At 34.8% G+C, this 15,677-nt stretch overlaps 1 protein-coding gene across 5 annotated transcripts in view; it reads right to left on the reverse strand.

The window, feature by feature from the left end:
* Positions 1 to 15,677, reverse strand: part of TNPO1 (transportin 1) — an 84,752-nt gene that overhangs the window by 2,794 nt on the left and 66,281 nt on the right. For 3 of the 5 annotated variants that reach the window (XM_069556200.1, XM_069556202.1, XM_069556201.1), the window contains exons 13-23: positions 14,975 to 15,200; positions 12,654 to 12,825; positions 11,699 to 11,785; positions 10,267 to 10,374; positions 9,977 to 10,135; positions 9,807 to 9,894; positions 7,253 to 7,351; positions 6,965 to 7,060; positions 4,081 to 4,156; positions 3,101 to 3,200; positions 991 to 1,065 (exon numbers count right to left, since the gene is read on the reverse strand). In XM_069556200.1, coding sequence (XP_069412301.1) covers positions 991 to 1,065; positions 3,101 to 3,200; positions 4,081 to 4,156; positions 6,965 to 7,060; positions 7,253 to 7,351; positions 9,807 to 9,894; positions 9,977 to 10,135; positions 10,267 to 10,374; positions 11,699 to 11,785; positions 12,654 to 12,825; positions 14,975 to 15,200 — 1,286 coding nt within the window. The remainder of the gene's footprint in view (positions 1 to 990; positions 1,066 to 3,100; positions 3,201 to 4,080; positions 4,157 to 6,964; positions 7,061 to 7,252; positions 7,352 to 9,806; positions 9,895 to 9,976; positions 10,136 to 10,266; positions 10,375 to 11,698; positions 11,786 to 12,653; positions 12,826 to 14,974; positions 15,201 to 15,677) is intronic. The other 2 variants (XR_011249647.1, XR_011249648.1) reach the window with 1 other exon arrangement.

Raw genomic sequence — 15,677 nt, forward strand, 5'->3', positions numbered from 1 at the left:
GTAAATAATCATTAAATAATCAGTAACAAAAGAGGAACTCGTATCTGCATAGCTTCTGAAATCAAACACTATTGATTACTCTAAAATTTTACCCATTTTAAAGTATTCTCAAACTTTTGTTGAAATCTGTTATCATTCCATGTCTTGCCCAAAAGCACCTCACAGGATAGATACGCTGCACACTTTGCTTTGAGAAGGTTAGAATTCAGTTAAGTGTCCTAGTAAAAGAAGTACTCTAAGCAACTCTGCCAAAATAGTAATGAGAAGCAAGCATAAAGGTATAGAATCCACCCAAGGGATTAAAATTTTTATGCCATATTTTCAAATGGAAAATATACAAAGCTTTGGGTTCATTGCTGCAACTATATAGTTCACTATTGAGGGGTGACTAGAATTAATCCAAGGAGGGCATTACTGAAACAGACAGGTTTAATCCTTGTTGTGACTACTAGACTGACTTTGTTCAACAGATTATATTATACTCCAATCTTAGTCAGTCATTTTTGAAAATATATCCTACTTTGCATGGGCCTCCCTGATGGCTAGGATGCTACAGAATCTGCCTGCAATGCAAGAGACCAAGGTTTGATCCCTGGGTAGGGAAGATCCCCTGGAGAAGAGAATGGCAACCCACTCCAGTATTCCTGAAGAATTCCATGGACAGAGGAGCCTGGCAATGGGACAGGTTGCAAAGGGTCGGACACAACTGGGCAGCTAACAAACTACTTATTTAGTATAGCTGGCATAATGGGCCTACGTGAGTCAGTGGTACTGCTTGAGAAAACATTTTAAAAGTATGTGCTCTATTGATACAAGGTCACGACTGTATATCAAGAAAAGAAAGTCAACTTCTTTACCAAAACAAAGGTTACATAGTCTACCAACACCTACTCAAAGAGTCTAAGTCCCATATGAAATAAAAAGATAATTTATTTCCCAACTAGGACTGCAACAGTTACAAGATATGTATCATAAAGACTTTTTAGTTACCTTACAGAACATGTCTCTCAGATCATCTTTTGGATTAATCCATGATGCGACAGCATCACAAAAAAATATAAAATCCTGTAACGAGCAAAAAATACACCTTATATTGATACTATACTTGTCAAACACAAGAAAAGACATGTAAACCTCAGAATATATACCAAGAGAATTCTAGGTTAAAAAAAAAAAAAACTTAACAGCTATGATAAGGAATTGTAAGTGATTTCTTAATGGTTGTCCTTAAGACTCCACCTTATCAAGGAATCTCTAATTCATACAGTTTATATTAGAATTTAGTGCCTTCTTGTATTTCATTTTACATTACAGAACAAAACCCCAGTCTAATGTATACATCAGCAAAGACTGAAAGCATCAAATAAGGACCAGTTCAAAAAACCCTTCATTTATAGAATTAAAGAATTCTATAAATTCAGTAATTTTACAGTTTTGATTGGCTGAGAAATAATTTTAAGCTAGTTAAATATATATCAAATCAACTTTATTTAAAGTATATGAAAATTAATAGGCCTAAGTTTCAAGATCCGTCTTCAGGCAGAAATGTAAATGAAATGACCATTAAGTTAGAACAAAAATTATGCAGTTACCAACAGCACCTAATCCAACTCAACTCAGACAAACAAAAACACTCCCAATGCTCAGACTGTTATTTAAAAGACAATCAGGTTATTCTGACTAAAAGAACAAGATAACAGGTATATACTTGAAATACTTCACTTAAGTATTTTTCAGTCTCAACTATCTTACTGAAACAGTTCAACATACAAAATATTGCTGATGGTGTGAGATGTCGACTATTTTAAATTATACTATTAAATTCAGAGAACCTCATTAACTCCAAAATTCACTAATACCAATACGTACATAAAACACATATTTACGCAAATAAAATGCATGTGCCTAAAATCTATTGTGTATGTGGTTCAGTGCCTATTTTCTACACATCAATTAAAAAATGTTCAAAGCACCCATCTCTTAAAAGTGAAAGGTTTTCTTGAAAACCCTTCTTACACTTTCTTTTCCTTACAATTTGTACCTGTTGAGGAATGTGGGGCATTTAACCTAAAGCCCACAGCCTGTATTTTGTTGATTTCATACATTTGGTATCAATCAACATGTTCCTTTACATTTTACGTGTAAGCTGGATCCAGAGGTTTGATCAGATTCACGTTTGGTATTGTTGCCAAATAATTCTTTAAATGCTAAAGATGTCTAAATATAATCTAAACTAGTATAGGAAACAAAATAAGGATAATAAATCAAAGTTAAAGCAGTTATAATGGTTGACTCAGTACTCTATTTTATTTACTGTATGGATGTGAGAGTTGGACTGTGAAGAAGGCTGAGCGCCAAAGAATTGATGCTTTTGAACCGTGGTGTTGGAGAAGACTCTTGAGAGAGTCCCTTGCACTGCAAGGAGATCCACCCAGTCCATTCTGAAGATCAGCCCTGGGATTTCTGTGGAAGGAATGATGCTAAAGCTGAAACTCCAGTACTCTGGCCACCTCACGCGAAGAGTTGACTCATCGGAAAAGACTCTGATGCTGGGAGGGATTGGGGGCAGGAGAAGGGACAACAGAGGATGAGATGGCTAGATGGCATCACTGATTCGATGGACGTGAGTCTGAGTGAACTTGGGAGTTGGTGATGGACAGGGAGGCCTGGCGTGCTGCGATTCCTGGGGTCGCAAAGAGTCGGACACGACTGAGCGACTAAACTGAACTGAAGAGAAAGAGTATCCTCCTATTTAATCATTCTCTTAAGTATAGAGAGCCTCAAACTCAGGAAATTTATATTCACTGTTTTAGGAAGCATTTACAAAGTAAATAAATGAGATCTAAAAGGATGAAAGAACCTTTGGCTTCATTCAACTCAAGAATATAACTTTTATTCTTTCAATCTGTTATTATTATAAGCCACAACAGAAAAAAAGATTTAAAAAATAAAAATAGGTATTATCAATTCAAGGTATTAGGAAATATACATTGAAAACACGTTTCAGTATCTTCGTAATTATAGTTTAAAAAATACTTCCCCCTCCTTTAAAGTTTAATAATTCAGAACATTAAAAATTAAAACCTTATGAACATCTTACTTGGATTACTCCACTGGGATTCACACTGATCATGGTACAAATCCCACGAAATGCTGAATCCTTTTCCTCATTGTCCCTTATGTTTCTCAGAGAGGTGCACCTATTAAATTATAGAATTGAGTTTAGCATTTAAGTAAAAAGTAGGTTCAACTACAATTCTAATGGACAGTATTTAATGGAATAAGCACCAGAGTAGAGATAATGTTTATATTCAAAGAATTTTCATAAAGCTTAAGCTTCTCATACTATATTATGTTAGGCCCATCTAGTCTTAATACAGTGAAAACCTTCAAATTCACAATTCTTACCAATAGATTGCATCTAAGTAATAACAACTGATTTTAATCTCCCATTTACACTATTAATTAGCTTGAGCTAAGGTAAATTATCAATTTTTAAAACTGTATTATGACTTGTATTCCATTAAACACTACTAAAAATGACTTGAATTGAAAGACTGTCAGTTGAAAGCAGCAGAACATAGGATATACTGCCACAATAGAAACTATTACTATACAAGTTATGGTGTAGATGTTCAATTTTTACATTAACAAGCAAATAAGATTTTTATACATAACAAATTTAAACATGTATTTCTTAATGCAATCCAAATTTTCAAATTAATTTTAAAAAGGAAACATAATGCAGAAACCTAAAATTTATAGAATTTGCATGCATCTTTATTTTACTGGTGGATATTTAAATGCTTTTTATGTATAATCAGGCTTTTTAACACAGCAAGCATGTGACAATCTTATCCCATGCATCAATTAGTCGTTAGCCACAACATAAAATAAATATACATGACGATGCTACTGAAAACCTCACAAACCCGATAGGACAAGATTAGTCACATGGTTGGCAATGATTAAGGATTGTGATTTTTGTAACCAACTGAAAATATATCTAAAAGTGAGATAGAAAGAGAAAGAAAGAGTGAAGAAAAATGAATTAAAAAAAAAAGATTGAATAATACACACCAGGGTCTTATAAACTGCTGTAGCATGGGGGCCACCTCTTGAGGACAAACGTAACCAAGACGACCAATTGTTATTGCTAAGGTAACGCAATCACGGTTATACACCACCAAACGCCAACCAAGACATGAGCAAATGAGGGGGAAGGAGAAAAAATAAAGAAAAAACAACAAATAACTCAGAAACAGAAACCAACAGAATTTGTGTATGATAATAAACATAAGATTTCACCAGTGCTGTTTATTACCACCCCCTATAATAAGGGGCAGCAACATATATGGCATACTCTTGGAAAAAGAAAAACAAAAGGAATTAAAAAAACTTTAAAGATTGAGAGAACACCAAAAACCATGATGAACTGCTTTTCTCGCTCAATCAAGTGTTATTCTGTTAATAAAAACAATGAGCGGATTAAATAGATATAGATTCTTCCTTCACAGTCAGTTAAAATTCCAGAGTTTAATAATGAAATCTAGTCCCCCCTCCAAGAAATAGCAGTAAATGTAAATGATTACATTTCTGAATTGTCTATTCAAACATACTTCTCAGAAGTTAAAATCTTTCTCACTTCTTCATACTGCTTTTTAAAAGTGACTTTTATTCTTTGCAATTATGTAGGAATTTAATCAAAATTTTGGTATATTTTTGGTTTGTTTACCAACATTTCCAAAATAAGCTAGTGGACCATTTCTTGCCTAACATCGAAATCAACTATCAAATTTTAAGTGTTACGGTACATACTGAATAAATGGATTGGAAAATTGCTGTGCTATGTCAAAATCCCATTCCAAAAAACTCTCTCTCTGATAGTAACAATTCTAATTTCAAGTCCTATTTGACAAGAAGAAAATTAAGTCCACTGTAATGGCATGTGATATGTGGACCAAAGGAACAAATATTTTGTCCTTGCTATGAAATGCACAGCACAAAATGATAGATAATAAAACACATGATTACAACATGCTAATATTTTATTTTTAAAAATCTGAAGTGGGAATCAATCAAATATAAATTTACCATAAAAATTCAGTTAAGTTCTTGAACTTACAAAGAGCTAAAACAAGTGCAACTCAGAACTGCATTCTGCAGTTCATAGGTACGTACATATAAATACATTTATACACAATGGGAAAAAAAATACAAACAGAAAACAAACCATGAGGTGCTTTAATGGTGTTCTCTCAAAAATTTACAGGTTAACCTTTCATAAAAAAAGGGTGGGGGAGGGGGTAAAGAAAAATGTTTAAGGATTACTTGAAGCAAACTACACAGATAATACTAAAATCCAGCAGATTCATATGAAGCAAGAGAAAGAAAACCTATGTTCAAAAGACACAAACTATGCAACATTCTCATTAAACAGGCAAGTATGAACAATCCAATGAAACATGCGATAAAGCAGATGATGGTCCATTGAAAAAGTTCAGTGTAGGATATACTAATTAGAAAAAAACCAAGTAACTGCAAACACTAAGGAATTGACTTTATGAAATATTAAGACAATAGTATTAATAATTAAGTTGCTAAAATCTACAGATATTACCCATAGACAATTTTATTTTAATAATTAATCTCTCCTCCTTTGGGTAAGGAATAAGAGAAGCATTTTCTGCAGTCACTTGCGATAAGAATAATCCAGTGAATCCCAAATGTATTTCTTAAGGGCACAAATTCAATCCATCAACTTGAAAGGCATTATCAACTACCTCTTGATTTACTTAGGGTAGATTCATACTTAGAATATAATCTTATAAATAAAGCCAATTTGTTCAAGGAACTATGCAGCAAATTCACCAGCTGATATCCCACAAGAAACTTTAATATACATTACACTCAACATTTATTTGCAGTTATGCATTCACATTTAAAAATAAATAAGAAGTTTTTAATGTTCAACAGTAATTTTATAATGGCAAGTGTTTCAGATCTGAATGTCATGTATAGGTACTGCATTCTAAAGAGATAAACACCTGACAAGATTTCATAACCATCCTACACATAGGTTTTTGAGCTTTTTAGCAGGAAAATCTCATTCACTTTAAGATACAAACAGTACCCATACAGCCAAACAGCCATATAACTGTTTTATAATTAAAAGACTTCCTTCCATACCAATAATCACATTAGGATATAATAAACTTTCTACAATTAAAAACCATAAAATTAAAATACCTTTGAAGAGAAATTTATTTAGAAAAACTTATTTAAATCTTTGTCCAGTATTTTGGTAAGGCATTCATTGGCTATGACTATACTGCTGCAACTGTCTTAGTATATGAAGAAAAAGACATGCCTGATTGAAAACAAAATTCATACTTTAAAAAATTATTAGCAAAAAGGCAGAGCAAGAAGAAATCACCCTGCAATGTGTTCTATAGTATGGAAGGTATTCTTTAATATAAACATGCTCTCTATAAATGCAAAAGAGAAACAAGCCTTCTGAATAAAAATCCCACAAGATACTGCTCAAGTTCCCAATTTGAAGAAAAGTATACAACAAAATACAAAATACGTATGCCATTATTAACAGACTAACTACCACAATACAATCTATTTGGGGTTACATTTTTACATATTAAAAAATTCTCCCCAGCTAGCAGTTACTCTGAATTAATGAAAAATTCATATAGTTATCTGAGCTGGGGTCCACTTTAGGGAGTATTAAAACACTGTAGCAGAGGAAAAAGTGTTTTTTGGAAAGTTTCTGGAAACTGGCTATGGAATGAAGCTCAAACAGTTCATTTCATGACTGAGAATCCCAAACACCCATTAATTAATAAGCTGGGTTTCTAAAGCTAGCTTTGCTTTGGTTTCTCTACGCATCTTAACTTAAAATGACAAGGCAGATCGTTTTCTCTTCACCGTTAACAGTTCAGTCGTATGGTACCTGTATTCTCTAACAACGTCTTTGGTGTGTTGGGTCTGTTAATGATTTCTACAAGCTGGTGCAACACCATAGGAATGTAAGGCTGCATCTCTATACCTAGATCATCCCCGAGAGAGAAAACAAAAAAAGAAACATTTCATTGTTAAAATATCAATGGAAAATATGCTGCCCCCTTTACTGTGATATGTTATATATTTACATAGGTAAAGCTCATTAGAAAAAGGCAACTACAAAAATATTAAGTTATCTAAAAAGTGTTATTGGGGGGGGGGAGTTCAGAAATCTTACCCATTTGAATGGAGATCTCTCCAATTGCCCATGTGGCATTATTGCAGACTGAAATGAATTCTGGATTAAGGTTGGTTCCCAATATTGGCATGAAATCAGCTAGGTAAAAAAAAAAAAAAAGCTTTAGTTTTGTGCTTTAAAGGAAATCTACCAGATGGAAACTGAAACCTAGGCAAAACATAACCTTTAAAAAAACAAAGTGTTGGCAATAATTATCTTAAGAAAATGAAGGAGGAAATATCTAGCCACTGAACTTTCATGTGAAGTAGCCCCAGTTTGGTTTCATTTTAAGTATCATTAAAAAAAGCTGGTCAGAGTAATTTCTCTTGGCATCAGACAGAAAATTTAACTTTAAATATTTCACTTTAAAAGTGAAAATATGATACAACAGGACCTTCTTCAAAGCTGGTTTTTCACACACACAGAATTTTTTATATCGATGATTTTGGTTTTTATTGTAACGTTTACTCTTATGTCAGACTGTGGTCTCTGAATATCATCTTCCGTTTAAAAGGAAAAATGGAATGTTAGGAGTTCATGCTGACACTCAAATAACTAACACAAACAAAAACCAAACTCTTGAAATATAATACAGGACTTGTGCAAGATGCTGGGAATCAGTTCGTTCCCTTCAAAACTGGTAAATAAAGATAAAGAAACAAGCAATAATCCTGCCTGTTCTATATGAACAAAGTCAGGCACTCAGTCACGTTTAAATCTTTGCGACCCTATGGACTATAGCCTGCCAGACTCCTCTGTCCATAGGATTTTTCAGACAAGAATGCTGGAGTAGATTGCCATTCCCTTCTCCAGAGGATCTTCCCCACACGAGGACTGAAGCTGGGTCTCCTGCATTACTGGTAGATTCTTTACCGTTTGAGCCACCTATGGGCAGTAATTTATTGATATGGGAATATCTCTACATAAGTATTCTCTCTACTGAATGAAGAATTAGAATATCATTTTTTAATCCCTAATAAACCAGCTGATTTCACAATTTCTCAGTCTCGGCAATACTGATAATCTGGGTCAGATTATTCTATTGTAGGGGGCTGTCTCATGTATTATAGGATATTTAGAAACATCCTTCGCCCCTACCCACCAGACACCAGTAACACCTCCCCTGTGTAACAGTGTCTCCAGATATTGCCAAATTACTCTTGAGAAAACTAACCTAGAAAATAATCCAGTTTGTAACATTAAAAACAGAAAACAATCAGACATTGTGTATCTCTTGAAGAAGGTACTTGACCTATAAAGTCTCAAAAAAAAAATCTTTTTGTACAAATTTAAACTCAAAAACTTCAATCAGGGGGAAAGTATCTGCAGAACAAGGTTTTCCCTAAAGCAATAATTCACCATAATTTCATTTAGAGTAGGTAGGCTTAAACTTGATGCCTTACTTTAATACATCATAATTAATGTTATTATTCAAGTTCAGAAACACATTACTGAAAAATACAACTGGCAATTGAGTGAAGGTCAAAAGATAAAACCTTTTGGTTCTAAAATAAGTTCGGCTCTGGGGGATGTAGTCTACCACAGTATGACTACAGTTGAGAGAGAGAGAGAGAGAGAGAGAGAGAGAGAGAGAGTGTGTGTGTGTGCAGTCACTCAGTCATGCCCAGCTCTTCATGACCCCATGGACTGTATGGACACCAGGCTCCTCTGTCTATGAGATTTTCCTGGAAAGAATACTGGAGTGGGTTGCCATTTCCTTCTCCACGGAATCTTCCCAATCCAGGGACAGAATCTGTGTTTCCTACCTACAGCCTCTGCACTGGCAAGTAAATTCTTTACCACTGAGCCACCTGGGAAGTTCACAGTTAACAATACTGTATTGTTTATTTGAAAGTTGCTAAGATAGTAGATCTTAAAAGTTCTCAATCCACACACAAGTCTTAATATATGTCAATTACATCCTTAAAAAAAAAACAAAACTGGAGGGGGGCCTCCCAAAGCACACTGTATCAAACGAAAAAAAAAAAATTAAAATGAATATTTTAAACCAAGATTAAATGATGGGATACGGAAATGAAGAAAACTGACCAAAATCTGACTTAATCTATGGGTCTGACAGTAATTCAGGTTACATTATTCAAGCAATTGCTTATTATCTTCACAAAAGGCTAAGACAAACACTACGCCACTAAAACAGGAAAAAAAAATTCATTTACTTTTAAGAAAACTGAAATTTCCCATAGTTTATGCTGATTTATCATGAGAAAACCTGATTATATTATTATTTCTGGGTACCTCCACCAATAAGAAAGAGGCCATTTAAGAAGTATCTATGAACTATCTCTAAAGCAATACTTTTCCAACTTTTCTTCAACAACATGAACACCTAATAAGCCACTGAAATGATGGTGAATTCAAGGAAACAAGAGAATAGGGGTTTCCAAACCACCTGCTTCAATCAGAGTAGATTTAACCAGTAAAATGTACATTAATACATGTCAGGATTTCATTAGACTTCAGTTTAATAATAAAAACCACAGCTGATGAAAAATAATGTTAAAAACCACATCACAGCAATAGAAAATATTCATACCTATACAAGGTTTAACATGCTGAAAGCAAGCTTTTGTCAGGTCACCTAGTAGGGCGAAGGAACTCTGTCGAACCTCTGGCATTTTATCCTGCAAGAAAGCGGCAGAAATTAATCCCAATGTGACACAGAGAACCAGAAGTTTCTCTTCACTTTAATTCAGTAAATCTCACCTGCATGCACTGATACATTAGTGTTAGAATGTTACTTCGTGCTACCAGCTGTTCAATGTTGCCTCCAAGTCCTTCAGCCAGGCCACTGAGTAAATCAAGGGCCACTATCATAAAATCTTTATCTGGCGCCTCATATTGATCCGGTTGAGCATTGTTCAGCTGAAATTACACACAATTTTTTTAAAACCTACTTTAAAGCAATTACTGAAAAAGCTTTTATGCATTATGCCTATCCTTAGAAAAATGTTTCTGATGCCAAGAAGGGAGAGATAAAAAACTTTTTTAAATACCATGGCTTGTGCAAGAGTCTTCTGTACTAGGTTTACGCAACGCTGATACACAGGTTCACAGTACGGAAGGAAGCCAGACTGCAGAGCTGTGGCAACTGAAGACAGGCACTGGAAAGGATAAAGTAGATGCATGTAACATTTCCAGGTATAATTAAGATTATGATAAATGCTTGAAAGCATACTCAATAAAATCCTGGTCATTTCTACTCTTTAAGTTTACTAGCTGGTCAAGGGAGGTTTCCTCAGAAAAAAAAGTTAAGGTTTCTATAATGAACATTATCTTTCAGGAACAAATTTCAGTATTAAGTATTCCTAGTTTTTTTCCTCAAATATGTGAGATTTATTTAGCTTCCCATCTTGGTCAATAATGTGGGTAGATCTCAGAATATGGGCACATTCTGAGCCTTGCCTGGAAATAAATATATTTAGCTATAAGTATTCTTTTTATTCTGTTGGGCCCAGAATTAGCCATTGTTCTTTGTCACAGAAGTTTTTACTTTGTTGGGTAGGGACCATTCAAGGCAGAAGTGATGACCCCTGAAATAACAGGGGAGACTAGAATGACTGATATGGCTCTATCAAAATCAGTTCATCCAGATTTAAGTTGCCACATCTGAGTGAGTGTTCAGTTATTTGAATAGCATATAAACTTGGCAGGGGGAGGTGTTTAAAAAAAAGTATTAAAATACATGAAAAAACTTCAAACTATACAAAAAAGGTGTCGATGCTACTTCACATGTATATGAGTATATATATGCATAAACGATAAAGGAATCTAAGCTATATCAATTATGACGTGGCTTATATCTACATAAAGAAATACAGTTAAGTAGAAATATATATATATATATACACTCATATGGAAAGATCTCCAAGGATAATTTACTATCAAGTACAACAGGTTAGAAAACATAAATTCAATAGTTTGTCCCTGGTGGCTCAGCGGTAAAGAATCCGCCTGCAATGCAGAGACAAGGTTCAATGCCTGGATTGGGAAGATCCCCTGGAGGAGGACATGGCCACTGACTTCAGCATTCTTGCCAGGAAAATCCCACACAGAGGTAAGAGGTACCTGGTGGGCTACCCTACATGCGGCGGCAGAGTTGGACACGATGGAAGAGATGGAGCACACAGGTCAAGTTATATGGAGCTGCACGTTTATTCAGCATTTTAATAGAAATGGTTCAGAATGTAAATTAACACTTATTACATATAGTCATTATAGGTCTGAATATGTGTTTTTTTGATGAAAAACAGGTTAACTAACTGTTGCCAGCTTAGCATACCTCTGGAGAAGGGAATGGATACCCACTCTAGTATCCTTGCCTGGGGAATTTCATGGACAGAGGAGCCTGGAAGGCTACAGTCCATGGGGCTGCAGAGTCTGATGCAGCTGAGTGACTAACACACATACGAATGGTTAACAGCATACCTCAAGTAAAGGGAAGAGATCTTTATCTTCATCCTTTAACATGTTCCATTTCTGGATCAGTGGAGGCATTAGCATCTGGATATATTCCTAAATTACAATGATGAAAAACACAGAAAGCTCCACTATCATATGTAAACAAGTCCACACCGAGTCTATGAAAACTAAAATCCATTTAGAATAATTGTATAAAATTTTTACGGAAAGAATTTTAAGACTTATTCTTTGAATTCTTTTAGTTCCACGACCTGTGATACGTAATATGACTTGCTGTTCAGTAGGTTATAAATGACAGATAAATTTATTGAAGACATTGTAGAAAAAGATTCATAATCATTTAAATGTTCTTACTAAGAAAGAATCCCTGCAATCAAATCAATAAACAGTCATCATGTAAACTGGAGGATAGATTCCAAGTAGTCTAATCTAAGATATTAGGAAACCCCCTACCAAACAAAACCAAAACCACCATCAAAGCAAACCCACAAACAAGTGTCCTACACCAAGTGTTAAGCATAACCTATAAACACAGACTATTTCTTAAGATGTTTTACAGGGTAATCATAAACAAGAAGTCTATTCTTCAGCAGGGGATTTCAAGCTATATTAAAATTCAAATATTAAATCCCATTTAAACAAATGAGATTCACCCATCTATTCTATTCTTAACTCTGAAATCCAGAGTATAAAACGTTTATCCCCTTTCCTTTTGTCACTCTAAAATGTGTTGGTATATTCATGTGATAAGCTGCCCTAATTTTCACACCCTGCACGTATTTCTTTTTTTTAATATTATTTAAAAGTAAGTACACTTGCTATCTTTTTCAGCCCTATATTCTTAAAGCTGCAAACACTAAGTGTTCATACCTCCCTAAACATTTTTCAAATATATGACACATTGAGTATAACTATGCTTTATATTTGATTTTTCTCATAATGGTTCATCACAGATACTTACAGGTTTGTTTAAGTGATGTCCTACTGAGTCTGCTAAAGTTCCTATGGCATCATAAAGAATGAGCAAGTTCTTATGCTGGTATTTACTAAATGCGAAGACCAAGGTATCAAGTATATAAGCAAGGTAAGGAACAAGTTCTGTACAAGCCTCCTCTTCAAGGGTAGCAAAGGCACTATAATTTAAAAACGGAGAGAGATTACTCTTGTAGAAAAGAAACAGTTCACAACAGAGACAAGAAATTAAGTATAGAGTTTAAAGAATACTTATTTACAAGCACATCTCCCAACCTCACCACACCAGATACTTATTTTTATCATTTCCTTCCCATTCCTTACCACTTATTTCAAAGAGATTGACACTTATGGGTATCTGCTTAACTACAATGGTAAAGTCGAAAACTGCTGGTTCAATCAACAGTTTATTTGGTGTTTACTACTTATTTAGTGACTGAGGGCTGGGGACAAAGCAACGAACAAAACAATGTCCCCTTTCTCAGGGAGTTTACATTTTACTGATGTTCCAGATGAATGACACCAGAATTAAAACTATTAAAACTTATATTACCATATGTAACATAGATAGCCAACAGGAATTTGCTGTATGTTTCAGGAAACTCAAATAGGGGTTCTGCATCAACCTGGACAGATGGGATGGGGCAGGAGATGGGAGGGAGGTTCAAAAGGAGGGGATGTATATTCCTATGGCTGATTCATGTTGAGGTCTGACAGAAAACAACAAAATTCTGTAAAGCAATTATCCTTCAATAAAAAAATAAATTTAAAAAAAAAAAATCTCTTCAACCTTCATTTGCATACCAAGCGCCACAAAAAGATAGAAGCAGCTTTAACAGTGTGTTTGAGATGTCTGAGAACACAGCAGTATCACGGTCTCTCAAGTGCTTCTCTTACTGGGAGAGGGAATGAGGTGCTGGCAGCCACACATTTTCAACTGCAAGAATAAATTCCAAAGTATCTAATACACGGCATGGTGATGACAGTTAATACAGCACTGAGTACTCAAAAGCTGCTGAGTTACCTATGTTAATCATGGTGAGTGTTCTACCATATTTATGTGTATCAAATCAACATGTTGTATATTGAAGTTTTGCAATTATGTTTGTCAATTTTTCCTCAGCAAAGTCTAAAATTTTTTCTCTAAGCCCTATACTATACATGAGAATGCACAAAGCATTTGTTATTAGAAATTTGTTTACTTGTAGCTTATTTGTTAGGACAAATACACAAGAAAGGAACAAACTCTAGGGTCTCAGGGCGATTACTTCAACTTATACCTAAAGTTTTCTTGACTTTAAGGTGTATCTGGCCCTTCATTTGTGAAATTAAGGTTACAGTAATCTCTCCTAGCCAGACAGGAATTTCCTAAAATGATAGGCTTAAGCCATTTGTTAATTAAAGTCTTGTTCATTAACACTGAACTATATTTCTTTCATGACACTTTCCATAATTACTTACTAGCCTATAAATTTTAAGATGGCAGAGACTGTACACACAATATTTTATATATGTCCAACAATTAGTAAAAAATCTTGCAGAATGAAACATCTACCAGAAACCAAATATAATGTGTACCCTCCCTTCCCTTGAAAAAAAAAATGGTGCTATTAATCACCAAAGCTCCCTTGTTTAACTTTCATATCATTATGAATTTGAACTCTTTCAAATCTGGTAGAGTCTAACTACACTGAAACTTACTTTACTCTTTTTCAGCAGCTATTTCTTCCTTATTAACAAAGTAAACAGTAGGAGCAATTCTACTTGAAAAATTAAGAACTATAAACATATATGGCAAGCGTTTTTAGAACATGAAGATTTCTTCCAGAAAACTGAAATATTCATAGTAATGAAACCACTGATCTGATGAACAGACAACCCCAAATGCAACTGACAAAAGTGGTTACTGGAGTTGAACCACGGTGGCAGATGGGTGGTCACCACGGGACTTCCTGAGGAGTTATGGAGCTGACTGTAGACTAAAAAAGTCAATCCTGCTCAAACTTTTCTATTTCTCCAAGAATAGGACTCTTGCCACAACCACTCCAAATATCTGTGGTAATGAGGGTGAAAGATAATGCTAATGTTATAGGCAGTGAGGAAAAAAAAAAATTGAAAATAGCAAATACAAATCTCTAGTGAAGAGTCTCACTTGGATTTGCAAAACCATTAGCTGGAAGATACGGATAACAAAAAAAATCCCATTAATAGTTTAATATCAACATTTCATCATAGGCTTGAAAATTAGTTTCTCCCTGAAATCCGCACACTCCCTTCTCCCACCATGAACAATTTAGGAATTTGTCCTACCTGCAGGCAGCTTCTTGTACTCTCTTGTTGCTATCCAGGATACGTTTTAGCAGTTCTGTCATTAATGGCTTCAGGTACGTGTCTGGGGGCTGGCTGACTACCCAGTGTGCATAGCGGCTAAGAGTCCAGCACGTTATGGAACGCACAAGAGCCTTTTTATCAGAGAGGCACTGAATAAGGTGAGGAATGAGCTCAGGTAGGTATGGAATCATGCCTTGCATGCAACCTAGGAAAAAAACCCCAAATACTTCAGGAAGTGCTCAAACTTGGTTAAAATTATTTAAGTTAAATATTAAACTGATAGATGCAGCAATGAAAAATATTTAATCATTTCTATTCTAGTAAGTATATTTAATAATGTTTCAAAACTTTTAAATAACTGAAATGAGAGCTAACTGCTCTTAAGTATCTTCTAGTAGGGTTCACTGTTCAGTCACTCCCTCGTGTCTAACTCTGTGACCCCATGGACTGCAGCACACCAGGCTTCCCTATCTTCCTAGTAGGGATAGGAAAGCTCATTTTACTTCTGCTACAGAAATTATGCAAAATGCTTCAATTTCTTATAGATAGATATTTACATCTAGGAAAGAATAATAATTCTTTCTAGGGTCAGTGACACTTGACTTACATTCCTTACACCTACATATGAAGTTATTTTTCTAGCAACAGGGATGTTTCCGAGATCAGGACCCTCTCATTCTGT

Source organism: Ovis canadensis, chromosome 16 (genome assembly GCF_042477335.2).
Source record: "Ovis canadensis isolate MfBH-ARS-UI-01 breed Bighorn chromosome 16, ARS-UI_OviCan_v2, whole genome shotgun sequence".
In the NCBI taxonomy this organism is placed as follows: Eukaryota; Metazoa; Chordata; class Mammalia; order Artiodactyla; family Bovidae; genus Ovis; species Ovis canadensis.